We start from the raw sequence: 17,764 nt of genomic DNA, 5'->3' as shown, positions 1-17,764 counted from the left end.
GATGGCCACTCCAATACCTTGACTTTGTTGTCCTTAAGCCATTTTGCCACATTTGGAAGTATGCTTGGGGTCATTGTCCCATTTGGAAGACCCAAGATTGAACTTCCTGACTGATGTCTTGATGTTGCTTCAATGTATCCACATAATTTTCCTGCCTCATGATGCCATCTAATTTGTGAAGTGCACCAGTCTCTCCTGCAGCAATGCACCCCCACAACATGATGCTGCCACCCCCGTGCTTCACGGTTGGGATGGTGTTCTTTGGCTTGCAAGCCTCGCCCTTTTTCCTCCAAACATAACGATGGTCATTATGGCCAAACAGTTCTATTTTTGTTTCATCAGACCGGAGGACATTTCTCCAAAAAGTACGATCTATGTGCCCATGTGCAGTTGCAAACCATAGTCTGTCTTTTTTATGGCGGTTTTAGAGCAGTGGCTTCTTCCTTGCTGAGCGGCCTTTCAGGTTATGTCAATATAGGACTCGTTTTTACTGTGGATATAGATACTTTTGTACCTGTTTCCTCCAACATCTTCACAAGGTCCTTTTGCTGTTGTTCTGGGATTGATTTGCACTTTTCGCACCAAAGTACGTTCATCTCTAGGAGACAGAACGCGGTTCCTTCTTGAGCGGTATGACGGCTGCGTGGTCCCACGGTGTTTATACTTGTGTACTATTGTTTGTACAGATGAACGTGGTACCTTCAGGCGTTTGGAAATTGCTCCCAATGATGAACCAGACTTGTGGAGGTCTACAAATTTTTTTCCTGAGGTCTTGGCTGATTTCTTTTGATTTTCCCATGATGTCAAGCAAAGAGGCACTGAGTTTGAAGGTAGGCCTTGAAATACATCCACACGTACACCTCCAATAGGCTAATTGACATAATTTGAGTGAATCAGAAGCTTCTAAAGCCATGACATAATTTTATGGAATTTTCCAAGCTGTTTAAAGGCACAGTCAACTTAGTGTATGTAAACTTCTGACCCACTGGAATTGCGATAGTGAATTGAGTGAAATAATCTGTCTGTAAACATTTGTTGGAGAAATTACTTGCGTCATGCACAAAGTAGTAGATGTCCTAACCGACTTGCCAAAACTATAGTTTGTTAACAATAAATTTGTGGAGTGGTTGAAAAACGAGTTTTAATGACTCCAACCTAAGTGTATGTAAATTTCCGACTTCAACTGTACATTCCATTACAGCTGCACCATAGGTTTGAACAACAAGTTTCTCCATGAAGTTAAACACAGACTGCGCATCTCACCCACCCACTTGCCCAAGAAACATTCCTGAATAAAGCCCTGGTCATCCACATAACTGACAACTGCAAGCAGACTGGTGGCTCCATAGGTCCCAGAGTGGCAGGGCAATTTTTACCCCCGGGGGCCCAGAGTTTTACCTTATCTGTTAACTGGAGACCCTATAAGGTGTGACAGTGATTAATCCGTTGTAAAAATGTTGTAAGGGCTATGATGGGACCAGTTTTTCCTAATCAGATCACATGTTTTTTTTTTTTTTTACTTTAAAAACTCCTGGCCCCTGGGGGGTGAAAACCCTGTCCAACTGCAGCAACATTATACTAGGTTATATGAATTATAGTTAAGACTAGATTAGCAAACTCTACCCAGACACAGAGACAACAACTGATAGACAATAGCACTCACAGGGCTGAGCTTGCTTTATGAATGTTTGCATCATGCAGTTCTATGTAACTGTAGGCCTTGTAAAAAAAAAAATGACGCACATCTGTCATCGCTATTATGTTGATTAATTCCAGTTAACAATTTGGGATTGAAAACGAATAGGCAGCCTAGCCAGCCACATTTTGAATATAAACCAAATTTGATCACATTCACATTTTCTCCTTACAGTTACCCAGACCAAATGGACAGCGCACGTAGGCTGTATGCAGTTGCTCTTATTAGTAGCCTACTGTTGATCAGACTGAAAATTAGTCTCGTTTTCAACCCATACAACATTTGTGTAATAAGGTTTTGCTTGGGTCTGTCCTGATTGATTGTGTTATATTTGCTAAATAAATACCGGGAGAAAGTGGAAAGTGCATGATCGATGCAGCTTTTCACCAGAAACTTGAATCTGATGTGGCCATTTATATGCACCTTGCTTTTGTTTTGCCATTTAGCTGAACGATCAATGTTCTTCTGGTCTTTGTACCCCTCTTTCGCCCAAGGCGCAGGCAGACTTCCCAAAAAGCAGGCAAGGCCAGCAATATCTATAGCAAAGACCCAAACGGCGTTCCATAGTTGGCGGCGAAAACGGCACGCTGGTAGATAGCTAGCTAGCTACGGCTACTTGCTACTGAAGTTAGTACAATTGATTTTATATTTGCCTTGTTAACTGGACACAAAAATAAAGTTCTAAAACCAAGAAAACAATGTATAATCTCACCCCCATCTCCTGTAATTTGAAGAAACTAATTTGCATGGAATAATAACCAAAAGGTTCTCAACTATCACTTTTGAATCTATCCAATAATGTCACCAAGCTTCTCTTCATCTTCTTTGATGAGGTTTAACAGCGGTTGGCATCCACCAAGCTTCTCAATACATAGAACCCACCATAATGCTTTGCGGCACAACCCCAATACAACACACTAGATTCGTTCTCTGGTCCTAATCCTATGATTGGATGGACAACATGTCAGTACTGCAAAAGTTTGAATTGGTTTGAGGTTGTCCTCCGGAAGTGGTCATAATTACCATGTATGTCTATGGAAGGGGGTGAGGCCTATGGGCCTCCTAGGTTTTGTATTGAAGTCAATGTACCCAGAGGAAGACAGAAGCTAGCTGTCTTCTGGCTACACCATGGTGCTACCCCAGAGAGTGCAGTTGAAGTTACTATAGACCATTAAAAAACGGTTTTAATCAATTATTTGGTGACATGTATAGTTGTATCTATAAAGGAAAACTTTTTTAGTGTTTCACTTTTTATTTTTATGAAATTTCACTGAGGAGGATAGTCCTCCCCTTCCTCCTCTGAGGAGCCTCCACTGACTGGCACGCTGGAGAAGTGTGATCTTCATGGATGAATCCCGGGTTTCACCTGTACCGGGCAGATGGCAGACAGTGTGTATGGCTTCGTGTGGGCGAGTGGTTTGCTGATGTCAACGTTGTGAACAGAGTGCCCCATGGTGGTGGTGGGGTTATGGTATGGGCAAGCATAAGCTACAGACAATGGGGAAAAAATAGCATTTTATCAATGGCAATTTGAATGCACAGAGATACAGTGACAAGATCCTGAGGCCCATTGTCTTGCCATTCATCCGCCACCATCACCTCATGTTTAAGCATGATAATGCACAGCCCCATGTTGCAAGCATCAGCACACAATTCCTGGAAGCTGAAAATATCCCAGTTCTTCCATGGCCTGCATACTCACCAGACATGTCACCCATTGAGCATGTTTGGGATGCTCTGGATCGATGTGTACAACAGCGTGTTCCAATTCCCACCAATAACCAGCAACTTTGCACAGCCATTGAAGAGAAGTGGGACAACATTCCACAGGCCACAATCAACAGCCTGATCAACTCTATGTGAAGGAGATGTGTCAGGCTGCATGAGGTAAATGATGGTCACACGAGATACTGACTGGTTTGCTGTTCAACGCCCCTACTTTTTTTAAAGGTATCGGTGATGTGACCAACAGATGCATATCTGTATTCCCAGTCATGTTAAGTTCATAGATTAGGGCCTACTGAATTTATTTCAATTGACTGATTTCCTTATATGAACTGTAACTCGGTAAAATCTTACAAGTGTATGCATGTTGCATTTATATTTTTGTTCGGTGTAAGTAGGAACCAGCGAATTAAATAGAACATTAATAATGTATAGTTATGTTTGGGATGTTTTCCTTACTGGAAAAAACATTCCTTTCTGTTCTCTTTGAGTCTGTCTGTCCTGGTTATGGTGTCCAGGATTCACCAGGGGGTCCATTGGTAAAACATCTCGTCTCTAAAGGCCAAAGTTATAAAATGGCACTTGTTCTGTTGTGATTGGCTGTCCTTGGTCTGTCTGGGTGTGGCAGTCAGTCATTACAGTAAGAGTGACTGCTCTAGCAATTCTGTCTGGACTTTGGCAGCCTAACCGGTACTCCCTATTCCTGGTACAACCCTCCCCCCCCAAATTACACCCTAGCCCATGTACAGTGTTTATTGTCACGTCCCCATGTAAGCCTTAAGGCAGCTGCTTTAGTGTGATTACAGCTCTGGATGGACTGATATCCTATTTCAGCGTTTTAGCTGCAGGACTGAGGCAAGCGTTAGCTATGTGTTGGTGGTTTTACAGAATGTCAGTTTTGATTTCAGGCTGTTGGTGCCCAAGGCTGCGTGGCGTAACATTAGCTTGTTCATGTCTCACAGCGTTACCGGAGCATGATGTCACGGCACGCAAGCGGTGGTGTAGTAATTGAACAGTGTGTGTGTGTGTGTGTGTGTGTGTGTGTGTGTCTCACCTCTTAATGTCTCACCTCTTAATTCTGCACCACTCTCCACCGAGCGTGGCGACCGGAGGCTGAATCTCAATCGGGCTCCTGGCTGCATTTACATATTTATTGGTCCCTAAAGAGTATTTAAGCATGCAAGTGCAAGACTCAAAGTGACACCTTGTCTGTCAGTGTTTTTGTGCAGTAAGATGGATGGGACACCCCACCACCACCTTCGTTTACTTCAGTAGTTAAGAAAGAAGGAAGGAAAGGGACCATTGCCCATTTGAACCACATTTAGCCTCGTTTCTAGAAGTATTTCCCCATCTTATTAGGCTAGCCGAGTTCATCTAGTGAATCTATTATACTATCACTAGGGAACAAAGCACAGCTAAACCACACAGTTTTGAGTTGAGTATAATATGAACTGATTGCTCAGACACCAACAATGAGTTCATAACAAGATGTCCTCTCCTCACCTGCCTCTGGGCCAGACCATTCACATCACGTTAATGTTAAGTCCCTGTGACTTTTCAGCAACGCTATCGCATCAGGTGGCACTAACGGCCATGCAGGGCCAGGTCAGGACAGCCAGTTCAATCCAGTGGAGGTGTAGGGCCGTGTAGGGCTAGGATGCTGCTGGTTGACCAGGCCCAGCAAAGCAAAGCGCCGACTGCGACTCTACTAATTGAGTCATGTCCGTGCGCCTCGCCTCCTTTGTAGCGTGAAATGAACAGTGACCTACACCGCACCCACGTGCTCACAGGAGCCTTTGAAGCCCAGGGGGACAGGCGAGCCCCCTAGCACCCCCAACCTTTGCCTGAGGGGCTCCCGAAGGCCAAAGCACAGCGGCCAACCGGCCCGGCCGTCTGTTCGTCTGTCCCGGGCTTCTGGCATCTGCTCTCTCCGTCTGACAAACGTAGACAAATTAGCCTACAGACCCACAGATGCCTTTTGCCACCCTCGATTGACAGAGGTGAACAGGGACTAGGTTGGGTCAGAGCCTATTGGGTTTTTAAAGGGGAGTGAAATTGCAGGTAGGCTACATAACAGTATAGTACAAGATACATTGAACTGAACTCCAGTAATATTTTTTTTATTTTTTGGTCAGTTGATTATCAGTTATCATTGATTGGTCAAGGATTACACCCACCTGTGAACCCTGGTATAACAACATTTCTGTTAAGGATAAAAACAAGTATACGTCAGGGCTGCGAGTTGTGCTCCAATGACAACTAGTGTATGCTGGAGCACTACAGATAAGGAAAGTGGCTCCTATATGTCTCACAGACATTTCTATTTACGTGCAATGCTATTTGGCTTCAGCAATGCTCCTGGGCCACTGGTAGGTGGAGACACGTCTGCCCTTCTACACCCTACGTGCAGCCACGGCACAAGTCAAAATCCACCAAACCCCTGAACAGGAAGCTGAGAGATGAGATGCAAAAAGGAGGAATGGAAAGGAAAAGAGATAAAGAAAGGAGTGTGTAAAAGAAACGGATGGAGGGAGGAAGGGCAGAGAGAGGGTGTGCCCCAGATAAGTGAGTTTCTCCTGGTTCTCTGTGTTTGCACAGCGTTCTGGGTAACAATGCTGTTTCTTCCTGCTGACCTGAAAGGAAGCACTTTCAAAGCTAACTGTGCTAGTTGCTATCACAAACCAAAATATCATCTCTCACGTTCAGACCTGAACATCTGTGTTTGGCTCCGATAAATAACGTGTCAAAAGTGCTATCAGATTTGTGGCCCTCAAATGGTGGGAGTTGCATGGTAGCCTAATTCATTTAGTGAAAATGCTGGCTAAGCAAGCTGACCCAGAATAGGCTAGGCAGTTAGAAGTTTGCCCCTGCACTTAGTAATGTGTCGCATTTGAGTTGTTTAATAAGTTGAGAATTCCAGGCTACGCTTTGAAGATGTGTCCTTAATGATGGGAGAATGAATGTCCTACGCGGTATATTAGCCAAGAGCACACTGCTGAGTGCTGACTGTTGAATGGAGGCCAGTGTTATTGATCCAATGAGCAGATAATAAGATGAAATTGTTGCAGAGACATTCTGTGAGTGGTAATAGCATGTGTGGCTGGCAGCCTAGCCCATTGGAAGGGTCCCCCCCCCCCACTCCGCCGTACTCATTTGCAATCAGATAGTCGCTGTTCTTTTGTCTGCCCTCTGAATCTTTCTAAGGCTGTTATCTTCTACTTGTAACCTCTTCCAGTAGCTATACATTGTTCAATATAACAAGTAAGGCCTAATAAATGTAGTTCTAGCCTATGTGTTTAGCAGTGGGGTAAAAAATACTTTCAAGTACTACTTAAGTAGTTTTTTTGGCTATCTGTACTTTACTTTACAATTTATATTTTTAACAACTTTTACTTTACTACATTACATTCTTAAAGAAAAATAATGTACTTTTTAATCCATACATTTTTCCTTGACACCCAAAAGTAGTCGTTACATTTTGAATGCTTAGCAGGACAGGAAAAATGTAAAAATTTACACACTTATCAAGAGAACATCCCTGATCATCCCTACTGCCTCTGATCTGGCGGAGTCACTATAAACACAAATTGTTAGTTTGTAAAGATGTCTAAGTTTTGAAGTGTGCCCCTGGCTATCTGTAAAATGGTGCCGCCTGATTTGCTTAATATAAGGAATTTGAAATGATTTATACTTTTACTTTCGATACTTAAGTATATTTAAAACCAAATACTTTTAGACTCAAGTAGAATTTTACTGGGTGATTTTCACCTTTTAGTTTAGTCATTTTCTATTAAGGTATCTTTGCTTTTACTCAAGTATGACAATTGGGTTCTTTTTCCACCACGGGTGTTTTGCTGTATATCAAATAGTGTTTTCTGCAGAGGATCCTGTTGCTGAATATATGTTGTGTTTGTTCCAGCCCATAAGGACAGTAGCAGCGGCAGTGTGGTGAAGCAGGGCTCCCTGGAGCATCGTGAGGGTCAGAAGGGTCGTTGGAGCATCTGCCACCTAGAGCTGACCCCCTGTGAGCTGCGTCTCTACAGCCTGGACAGCAGTGGTAACCGCCAGCTCTGCACCGCCTACTCCCTGTCCCACTGCCAGGGGGTTAGCCAGCCCCAGCCACCACAGGACGGACGAGTCCTCCAGGCCCTCTTCTTCAACAGGTAAAATAAAGGTGCTCAACTCTTAGGAGACCTCTTGCCAGGTCTCCTTCCTAAAATAGGTCTTCTAACCTGAACGGAACTTCCTGGATAAATAAAGGTTAAATGAAATAAATCAAAGATTGTTGGAGTCAACAGTCAATTACATAAAAATGAGTTGCAATTTAAGTTATTTCTCTCATAACAGCATGTTTTAATAGACCACTCACTGACCTCATCTTCAACAGCTCCACCCGCCTGCAGTTACGTGCCGCCTGCCAGTGGGAGGCGCTAGACTGGAGGAGGCAGATCTGGGAGAGAGTATTGGCTGCCCGGCCCGCCCACAAACAGGCAGAGCCGCCTCCAGTCTTATCTCCGTCGTCATCCATCTCCTCTGGAGGTCTCGACACCAGACCAGACCCCATTGGTCCTGCTGAGGCTGCCCTGACCCCTCATACCTCGCATCTCCCCCCAGCCCGGCCCACGGCCCTGCCCCTGTTCACCAAGCGCTGTGCTGATGTCCTTAAGGTGGGTCTGCTCCACCAGCAGACTGACCTCAACAACTGGAGGGCTTTCACCTTTGTGCTGAGTCGTTCCACGCTGCAGGCCTTCCCAACCGAGGGCCGGGGGCCCGTGTCCGAGCCTGTCCTCCGCTACCCGCTGGCCTCCTGCCTGGCTGTGCAGAGGGACGAGGGGTCCAGCGCCGCCCGTTTCCAGGCAGTCTTCCCCAGAGAGGTGCTCCGTCTGCGGGCTGAGAGCCAACTCAAGGCCCAGGACTGGGTGGAGGCCCTGCGGACGGCCGTGGCGGCCCAGAGGCCCCAGGGGGAGGAGGGTCAGGGCTCCAGCCAGGCCCAGCCAGGTGCAGTGTCGATGGGGACGGGGGTGCTGCTGAGGACCAAGCCCTCCAGGGAGAGGAGGCAGAGGGATGCCCAGAGGGCCAAGAGACAGTCAGTCACCACCAGCTTCCTCAGTATCCTCACCTGCCTGGCTGTGGAGAAGGGCCTGACCACCCAGAGCTTCAGGTGTGCAGGTAGAGACCTCCGCCTGTTACCACACAGACACACACACAGTCAGTCTGTGCAAGGCACTTACCCCTAATTGCTCCAGGGTCGCCGTTGATGATGGCTGACCCTGGCCGTGACCCCACTCTCCCAGGGTCTCTCAAGGGGAGTTGGGAACGCTAAAAGCACATTTCCAAAACAAAGGTTACATTTAAAAAATCGAATTCACACATGCATGTTAATACACACTTGCAGACGTGTAAAATATAAACCCCCGGAAAAGTATTTTTTTACACAGACACTAAAGTGACACATTCTTCACTAAAGTTCGAAAAATATAATCTGTCACATCACTGGTTCATCTACATATCTCTACTCTTTATGGAAAGATGTTTTATAACATAATCCATCAAAACCGTGGCTTTATATTGACTCAAGGAGTAATCCCTGTAATTAGTCAAAAATCTATTGATATTACTGCAGAAAGAGACAGCATACTTCAGTAGTGCTCTGCAAACACATGCATTACACAATCTCAGATGCATACTTCAGTAGTGCTCTGCAAACACATGCATTACACAATCTCAGATGCATACTTCTGTGAGGGTAGCTAGCTAATGACTGTCAGATGGTGCAATATAGGCCTTGTATCTCTCAATCCTATCTACAGTGCCTTCAGGAAGTATTCACACCCCTTTACTTTTTCCAAATTGTGTTATATTATAGTCTGAATTTAAAATGGATTACATTGAGGTATTTAATCACTGGCCTACACACAATACCCTGTAATGCCCAAGTGGAATTATGATTTTCCAATTTGTTTTACAAATTATTTTAAAAAACTTATTGTCTTGAGTCAATAAGTATTCAACCTCTTTGTTATGGCAAGCCTAAATAAGTTCAGGAGTAAAAATGTGCTTAATAAGTTCCATGGACTTGCTCTGTGTGCAATAATGGCGTTTAACATAGTTTTTTTGATGACTATCTCATCTCTCTACCCCACACATACAATTGTCTATAAGGTCCCTCAGGCGAGCAGTGAATTTCAAACACAGATTCAACCACAAAGACCAGGGAGGTTTTCCAATGCCTCGCAAAGAAGGGCACCTATTGGTACATGAGTAAAAATAAAAACAGTCATTGAATAGCCCTTTGAGCATGGTGAAGTTATTAATTACACTTAGGATGATGTATCACAACACCCAGTCAATGCCACTTTCCCTCCAACAAAACAAACACAAACAGACAGACAAACAGCATCCCTCCAATGGAACACTTGGTAGACCCACAGATCTTTTGGGGTCTGTAATTTTATGAGTTCACCTCACCACAACCCAAATAAACACACACCCCTATTTTGTTTCTCTTTATTTTTCACTGCACGACGACATGGCATTACCCAGAGTCCTGTGCGGTGGCGTTACCTTTGTTGGCAATGCAGCTTTGTTGTGGTTGGCTTCAAAAGGGAGGCTGGGAGACGGCTGGGGATCAAGGTGTCTGGGGCTCTCACCCACAGCCACCAGTCCTTTGAGCTTAGACCAGTCACCTGTTAAACCACTGGGGGTCACAGACCCCCCTCCCCAAATAACCAGCTTTCTCACACACACACACACACACACACACTGGCTGGCTGGCTGACTGTAGCAGTTTTTGTATTTACTAGGCTTATGACCTGACCTGTATGTTTGTAGGAGTTATAGAGAGGTAGCTACAGTTCATAGTTCCCCTTAGAGATGTCTCCACCATTACATCTGTTTTGTTCCCTCAGTGGACCATAACTGATATCTCACTACCAGATAGCCCCTTCTTCTGTCTGACAGCTCAGTAAATGGAGCCATGGCGGCTCTGTGTTTGGTCTTTCTGGGTGTGAAATCTGTGCTTCCTAAAAGGGGATGAATGAGGTGGTTTCCTCCTTCTCCTCTGTAACCAGCTCTATTAATGCCATCTGAAAGGACCACTGAACAAGGGGAACGGGCACCTGACGATAATTGGCCGGCATAAAGCAGAGGGAAAAAAATCATTTTTTATAATCAAAGACAGGCGCCCGGGAGGCTGGGATGCTATCGTCAATGCGGAAGCTAATTGTTTGATACAGGGGCTCTTTTTGCTCGGGCTGCAGACCTCTTTGAATGAGACACAAGCAGAGAATAACAGCTGGATACAGCTTGTCCCATGCTCTGTTCACAAAACCCTTTAATTATGCGCTCTCTTTTTCTCCCTATTTCTCCTTTCTCTCTTTCTCGTTCATTCAAACTCACACAGTCTCTCATGCTGTCACTGTGTTCACTGAACTCTACTCTTTCTCTCTGGCTCATTCTCTCCCTCTGTCCCCCCTCTATCTCCCTCTCTCTCGTGCTCTCTCTCGCTCGCTCTCTTTTTCCTCTCTCTATCTCTTCCCGCCCTCCCCAATCCCCTTGCCTGGCTCCTTGGTAGAGTGCCAGTTTCCTTTTGACTGCTTGTTCTTGTCAGTCACTTAGCTTTGGATGGAGAGTCAGGAGCCAGCCTGTTGTATTACAGTTTAATGGCTTTTCCCTAAACAAATATCCCTGGCCTCCACGGCTCTGTTAGGGGGATTAGGGGACATGCGATGAGGAGGGGTGAGGACAACAGGCAAATAGAGGGAAAGTGAGAGAGTGGGAGAAAGAGAGAAGAGTGGGAGAGAGGGGAAGTTAACCATTGTTGGGTCTGACAGAGAGCACAATAGCCAGGGAGTGTAGGAGGGGGGCGTGGGGGTTCAGGGGTCCCCATTACTGTAGCTTTCGCCCCTCTGTCTATTTGGGGGCTGTGATTGAGCACCCTGTGCCTCTTCTGTCCCCCGCTTCCCCACTGGCCGACACCCTCTGGCACCAATTTGTTAGCCCCCATAAAGGATAGATGATGGATGGAGGATTGGCCCCGCCTCCTCCTGTGCCTGTGTGTGTGATTCTGGGGGGAAGGTTGAGGGAGCATGTGCACCCTCTTTTCAACTGGGCTCTGGTGTCTACTAATTACCCATCAGACCTCAGCAACTTAATGGTCTAGGAATTTGTAAAGAGGCCAGAGCACAATAGGCCAAGAAATGCAACAAAACAACCAAAAACAATCCTTGAGTTGAATCTTCTTGTCTTCATTCCCCCTGTCTTGCCTTGCTCTTCCCTGTGCTAGCCAAATCATCAAATGTATTTATAAAGTCCTTTTTACATCAGCAGATGTCACAAAGTGCTACACAGAAACCCAGCCTAAAACCCCAAACAGCAAGCAATGCAGATGTAGAAGCACGGTGGCTAGGGACAACTCCCTAGAAAGGTAGGAACCGAGGAAGAAACCTAGAGAGGAGCCAGGCTCTGAGGGGTGGCCAGTCGTCTTCTGGCTGTGCTGGGTGGAGATTATAAGAGTACATGTCATTAAGGACAAATTGGGGAGGAGAATCTGACTCAAATCTCATGTGCTTTACCATTTCTTTCTCAGCTGTTCTTTTGACTGGAGAGTGAAGTCAAAATATCCTTGTTAGAACAGCGGTCTGTAATGAGGAGTTTTGGCATGGCGTCTCAAATCTTCAGATGAAGGGTCTTAATTTGATCATCCTGTTATTGCAGAAAACTTGTAGTGTATTCTAGGTTAAAAATGCTTCTAAAGTTTTTGTAATTTCCACATTAAAATATCAGACTTGATTTACCTTAACTAAAAATATATCAACCCCTACAAATATTTTACATTTATAATCCACACAATAATTTAAATTTTCACATTATATGTTCCTGCTGTGAGAAAGGGTCAAATTAAGATCTTACATCTGTATTCACATGAATCCAGAAGAAAAGAAATCAAAAACAATTCTGGGCCTGGCTGAACACACATTTGTTTTGATCTTGATGAATATTGAACTGTGACCTACATGCATCTATAAGATTGTCACTGGTCAGATGAATATGTGAATGCACTATATTCATTGTTACGTAGTTTAAAACATGTTTTTTTAAAAATGTAATCTGTTACTAGTTAATTGTCCAAAATTGTAATCAGTAAGGTAACTTTTAACTTACCCAAACTCAGTAACGTAATCTGATTACATACTTTTAGAAGACAAAAATGCATGTTACCATTTGAACGACATCTTTTGCAGGATAAATCCATGTTAAAGTTTACCTAGTTGGCCATATATGGATGTTAAATTTTACTTTATGGGTTGGTTATGTAGTCTTTTTCTAACCCATCACTTTCTACTACATATAATACAACTACTAAATTATATCTATACATTAAAAAGCAAAGTCTATCAGAATTCCAGTCATTCCAATAAATGTTACACCCCTTGATCTTCCAGAATAGGACTTGGAAATATGGAAGGATAGATTAGCCAAATAGTTTTACCTGAGTATAACCCAAAAACTAAAGACTCATTATCCAGCCCTACTCTGTTTATGATTTTGTTGTCATGGAGGACTGATTGGGCTCATTGATTTCAGTTGATAAATAAATGCTGCCCTTATGGAATGGCGTGCTTTGAGCGCTACTGAAAAGTGCTATTTACATGTAAAAAATTAATGCCAAATGCTGCATTTGCTATAGGCCTATTGTTTACCTTTTTGTTGGTGACACTTTGATATCTTGATAATATGCCGCTGTTTAAAGGGCAAATCCACAGACGAAACAATAACAAAATGTCCAACCCGCCTCTGTTTTGGTAAAGAACTGAGGGATGGGACTGGAGAAATGTAATGACTCTCAGATCTAATAGACAGAGCAATGGATGCAAGGACTGACCATCCTTGATAACATGGTTAAAACAATAATTTTGATATGAGACTATACAGTTTTTGTTTACATCTACAATGTTTACAAACATTGGAGAAAAACAAGTTTATATTTTGGGTTCTGATGGTGTATGACAGTTGAACTAAGCTCATGAGGCATTTATAAGTTATATTCTTCAAGAATCAATGGATATATACAGTACCAGTCAAAAGTTTGGACACCTAATCATTCCAGAGTTTTTCTGTATTTTTAATATTTTCTATATTGTAGAGTAATAGCGAAGACATCAAAACTATGAAATAACACATATGGAATCATGTAGTAACAAATTATTATATTAAATTATTATATTATAATTGTTCAAAGTAGCCACCCTTTGCCTTGATGACAGCTTTGCACACTCTTGGCATTCTCTCAACCAGCTTCAGGAGGTAGTCACCTGGAATGCATTTCAATTAACAGGGGTGCCTTGTTAATTTGTGGAATTTCTTTCCTTCTTAATGTGTTTGAGCCAATCTGTTGTGTTGTGACAAGGTAGGGGTGTTATACAGTAGATAGCCCTATTTGGTAAAAGACTAAGTCCATATTGTGGCAAGAACAGCTGAAATAAACTAAGAGAAACGACAGTCCATCATTACTTTAAGACATGAAGGTCAGTCAATGCGGAACATTTCAAGAACTTATAATGTTTCTTCAAGTGCAGTCGCTAAAACCATCAAGCACTATGATGAAACTGTCTTTCATGAGGACCGCCACTGCTGCAGAGGATATGTTTATTAGAGTTACCAGCCTCAGAAATTTCACCCCAAATAAATGCTTCACAGAGTTCAAGTAACAGACACATCTCAACATCAACTGTTCAGAGGAGACTGCGTGAATCAGGCCTTCATGGTCAAATTGCTGCAAAGAAACCACAACTAAAGGACACCAATAATAAGAAGAGACTTGCTTGGGCCAAGAAACAGGAGCGAGACATTAGACCGGTGGAAATCTGTCCTTTGGTCTGATGAGTCCAAATTTGAGACTTTTGGTTCCAACCGCCGTGTCTTTGTGAGAGAGTAGATGATCTCTGCATGTGTGGTTCCCATCATAAAGCATGGAGGAGAAGGGGTACTTTGCTGTTGATACTCTCAGTGATTTATTTAGAATTCAAGGCACACTTAACCAGCATGGCTAGCATAGAATTCTGCAGTGATACACCATCTTATCTGGCTTGCACTTAGTGGGACTATCATTCGTTTTTCAACAGGACAATAACCCAACAAACCTCCAGGCTGTGTAAGGGCTGTTGGACCAAGAAGGAGAGTGATGGAGTGCTGCATCAGATGACCTGGCCACCACAATCACCCGACCTGACCACAATCACTCGACCCAATTGAGATGGTTTGGGATGAGTTGGGAACTCATGTGGGAACTCATTCAAGACTGTTGGAAAAACATTCCTTATGAAGCTGGTTGAGAGAATGCCAAGAGTGTGCAAAGCTGTCATCAAGGCAAAGGGTGGCTACTTTAAAGAATCTCAAATATACAATATATTTTGATTTGTTTAACACTTGTTTTGGTTACTACATGATTCCATATGTGTTATTTCATAGTTTTGATTTCTTCACTATTATTCTACAATGTCGGAAATAGTCAAAATAAAGAAAAACCCTTGAATGAGTAGGTGTTTCCAAACTTCTGCAAGACACAAATAGCTAAATGAGAGAGCAGCTGTGGTGATTACCTCGAACGTTTATTCCCCATAAGAAGACACGGGTGGGACTATAATAGCCTACAAAAGCCTATTCCTACTTTTTTCCCGCAATCGATCAAGCACATTTGGTGTGTCATCATAGTGATCTCTGACTTGTGGTCAGATTCGCTCAGGTGGAACAAATTAAACTTTTTTCGGGGCTTATTTGAATGTCATTTGGAAAAGTTATTTTTTCCCCGCTAACATCCTTTCTGAATTTAATTATCTAGTTTTTCAAAAGTATCTGTAATCGGATTAGAATATTTTTGCTGGTAGCGTAATGGATTACAGTTACCGTGTTTTTGTAATCCGTTACATTTATCATTAAAAAAAAATGAAATACTACTTTTTTAAGAAATACTATAACTACTATTTCATATTGTTAGTAATTATAGGTAATATTTCATAGATATCTGGAATCACTAGGCAGTTACTTTTGCTAACCAGTCATGTAGTTCAGGACCCTACCATGAAAGGCCAGTGACCCTCCACCTGTGTGTTGTCTTTGTCCTTTTGTTTCATAAGAATTGCGCCACAAGCATATGCGACAAGTGATTGTTCACATCAAACCCATACTGAAACAGAATTTAATGAGCAATATTTATTCAGCTAATTGCACATGGGGAAACACATGTTTTTTTTTCTGTTGCCGATGTTCATTTGAAGCCTGATTTACCCCCCCCAACACCTCCTCTACCCTTATATAAGGGGCTGAATGTACCCCCAGGTTCCTCTCAAAGTTTGCTTGACCCCGGTCTTTCAGCCTGTGTACATTCACAGGGTCCTCAGAAGAGAGGGCTTTGTAGGGACGAGGAAGAGAGGAGGACTGGAGTATCCAGAGGGACAACCAGGGAGACGAGGTTGAGAAAAGAGAGATTCTTTGGGGTTGGGTGGGAATCTGTAGGTGGAAAGGGGTGTTAGGGGAAGAGGTGGGCGTTCACATCAAAAGATGGGCAGCGCATCCCCCACCCTCCCCACACACACTCTCACTCTCACCCTCCCCACACACACAAGCACTCTCACTCTCACCCTCCCCACACACACAAGCACTCTCACTCTCTCTCACACACGATTTTCTCCCTCACACACAAGTGTTCGTCTGCCTGAATGAGACGCATCAAAGCAGAGGCCTCTTGTCTTTGCCCCCTGTGTATGCACACACATAAACACACACACACACACACACACACACACACACACACTGGTCAATGTCCACTCAGCAGTGCGGTGGTGTAAAACGTCGGACAGTTGAAAGCGTGGTTGAGTAGGAACCTCTCTCTGGGGACGACAGAGCAGAATTGACCCTCTCTAGTTGTTGGACTGGGACCTGAGGGGCCACAGTTTCATCATAGCAGCAGGTAGACCTGGGGTGCCTCAGTATTACAACAGTGGATTTCTCTCACGTTCCATCTCCTCCCATCACCTCTCCTCCCCTCAGTGTCAGCCATTTTGAGGCGACACTGGAGGTTTTAGGGAATCCCTACAGTGGCCTCTCAAGTGGGAGCTTGAGATGGTGGGTCCATGGTTTTATTCCTCTTCTTTCCCACACTGGTGGGCATAGACAATCCTAGAGGGCATGTTGTTCCCATGAGCACCACTGCTCTGTCCCTCTGCCCTCTGCACTCTACACTAGAAGGCTACTAGAATGTACCTAGCTGTGTTAGGGAGCTGTGGCTTTAGGGAGGACATAACCATGAAGTAAGCTCCCGTGTGGCTTAGTTGGTAGAGCATGGCCCTTGCAACACCAGGGTTGTTGGTTCAATTCCCATGGGGCACCAGTATGAAAAAGTATTAATGTATGCACTCATTACTGTAAGTTGCTATGGATAAGAGCGTCTGCTATATGACTAAACTGTAACCATGTAGATCAATATGCGTTTTTTTTGTTGTGTGTGAGGGTTTTTGTTGTTGTTGTTTTTACTGACAGTGACAGCAGACCCAGCGGCCGTTCCAGCTGTGGTTTGCTAGTGGCCAGCTCCTTCCCAGCAGTTACACAGCGTTTGGCCGCTGGCACTGACCATCCTCTCCTCTCTGCTGGACATTGCCCATGGAGGCCCTAACATCCATCACACACTCACTAAAATAAGCCACATCATCCACATCATTAGTATAGGATCTGTATTGCCAAGGCACCATCCAACACAACAAGTTACCGTCCAGATTTAAACATGCTGGATCCTATTTCGGAGAATCGAACCTATACAGAAGCCACGGTGTAGTTCTGGAAACGACAATGTTAGTGAATGCTATCAATAATTTCCGAGAACACTTGGAGGAGCCCTTTTCAGAAAACCCCAATGGCTAAATCCAGCCCTAGTGAGTTGAGTTGATGGGCATCAGAGCAGCAGCAGGCTGGTTTGTTTTCTGGGGGAGTGGATGGGATGTGTGTATTTATGGAGCGGAGTGGTTAGTGTGGGTTTGTGCTGCGCTCCTACACTGATTACAGGGCAGCCTCGACACACGACACCCCGCCGCATGGTCTGTGGTATACGCCACACTGCAGCCTCCTGTGTGTGTGTGTGTGTGTGTGTGTGTGTGTGTGTGTGTGTGTGTGTGTGTGTGTGTGAGCTCGAGGATGGATGGTAAAGAGGGAACTAGAGTTGAGGGGGGAAGACACCAACTCTCTTTTTATAGCTTGGGGTCCCTGCCACAAAAACCTCAAGTTGACATTAGCTCCAGTGTGCCTGATTGGTGCATGGCTAACTCCTTACCTCAGCCAGTGGCAGTGCAGCCC

The 17,764-nt window shown here is 44.2% G+C and overlaps 1 protein-coding gene across 3 annotated transcripts in view; it reads left to right on the top strand.

Annotated features, from left to right (window-relative positions):
* LOC112238016 (pleckstrin homology domain containing, family M, member 3) overlaps window positions 1-17,764 on the top strand; it is a 49,147-nt gene that overhangs the window by 9,505 nt on the left and 21,878 nt on the right. For all 3 annotated transcript variants that reach the window (XR_002951540.2, XM_024406614.2, XM_024406622.2), the window contains exons 3-4: window positions 7,341-7,584; window positions 7,809-8,590. Coding sequence is in view for 2 of the 3 variants with exons in the window: in XM_024406614.2 (XP_024262382.1) it covers window positions 7,341-7,584; window positions 7,809-8,590 (1,026 nt within the window). In the remaining variant the exon portion in view is untranslated. The remainder of the gene's footprint in view (window positions 1-7,340; window positions 7,585-7,808; window positions 8,591-17,764) is intronic.

The sequence above is a fragment of the Oncorhynchus tshawytscha genome, linkage group LG03 (assembly GCF_018296145.1).
Source record: "Oncorhynchus tshawytscha isolate Ot180627B linkage group LG03, Otsh_v2.0, whole genome shotgun sequence".
NCBI classification, from domain to species: Eukaryota; Metazoa; Chordata; class Actinopteri; order Salmoniformes; family Salmonidae; genus Oncorhynchus; species Oncorhynchus tshawytscha.
The sequence above is the reverse complement of the archived record's forward strand: the minus strand, read 5'-3'. Positions and strand labels throughout refer to the sequence as shown.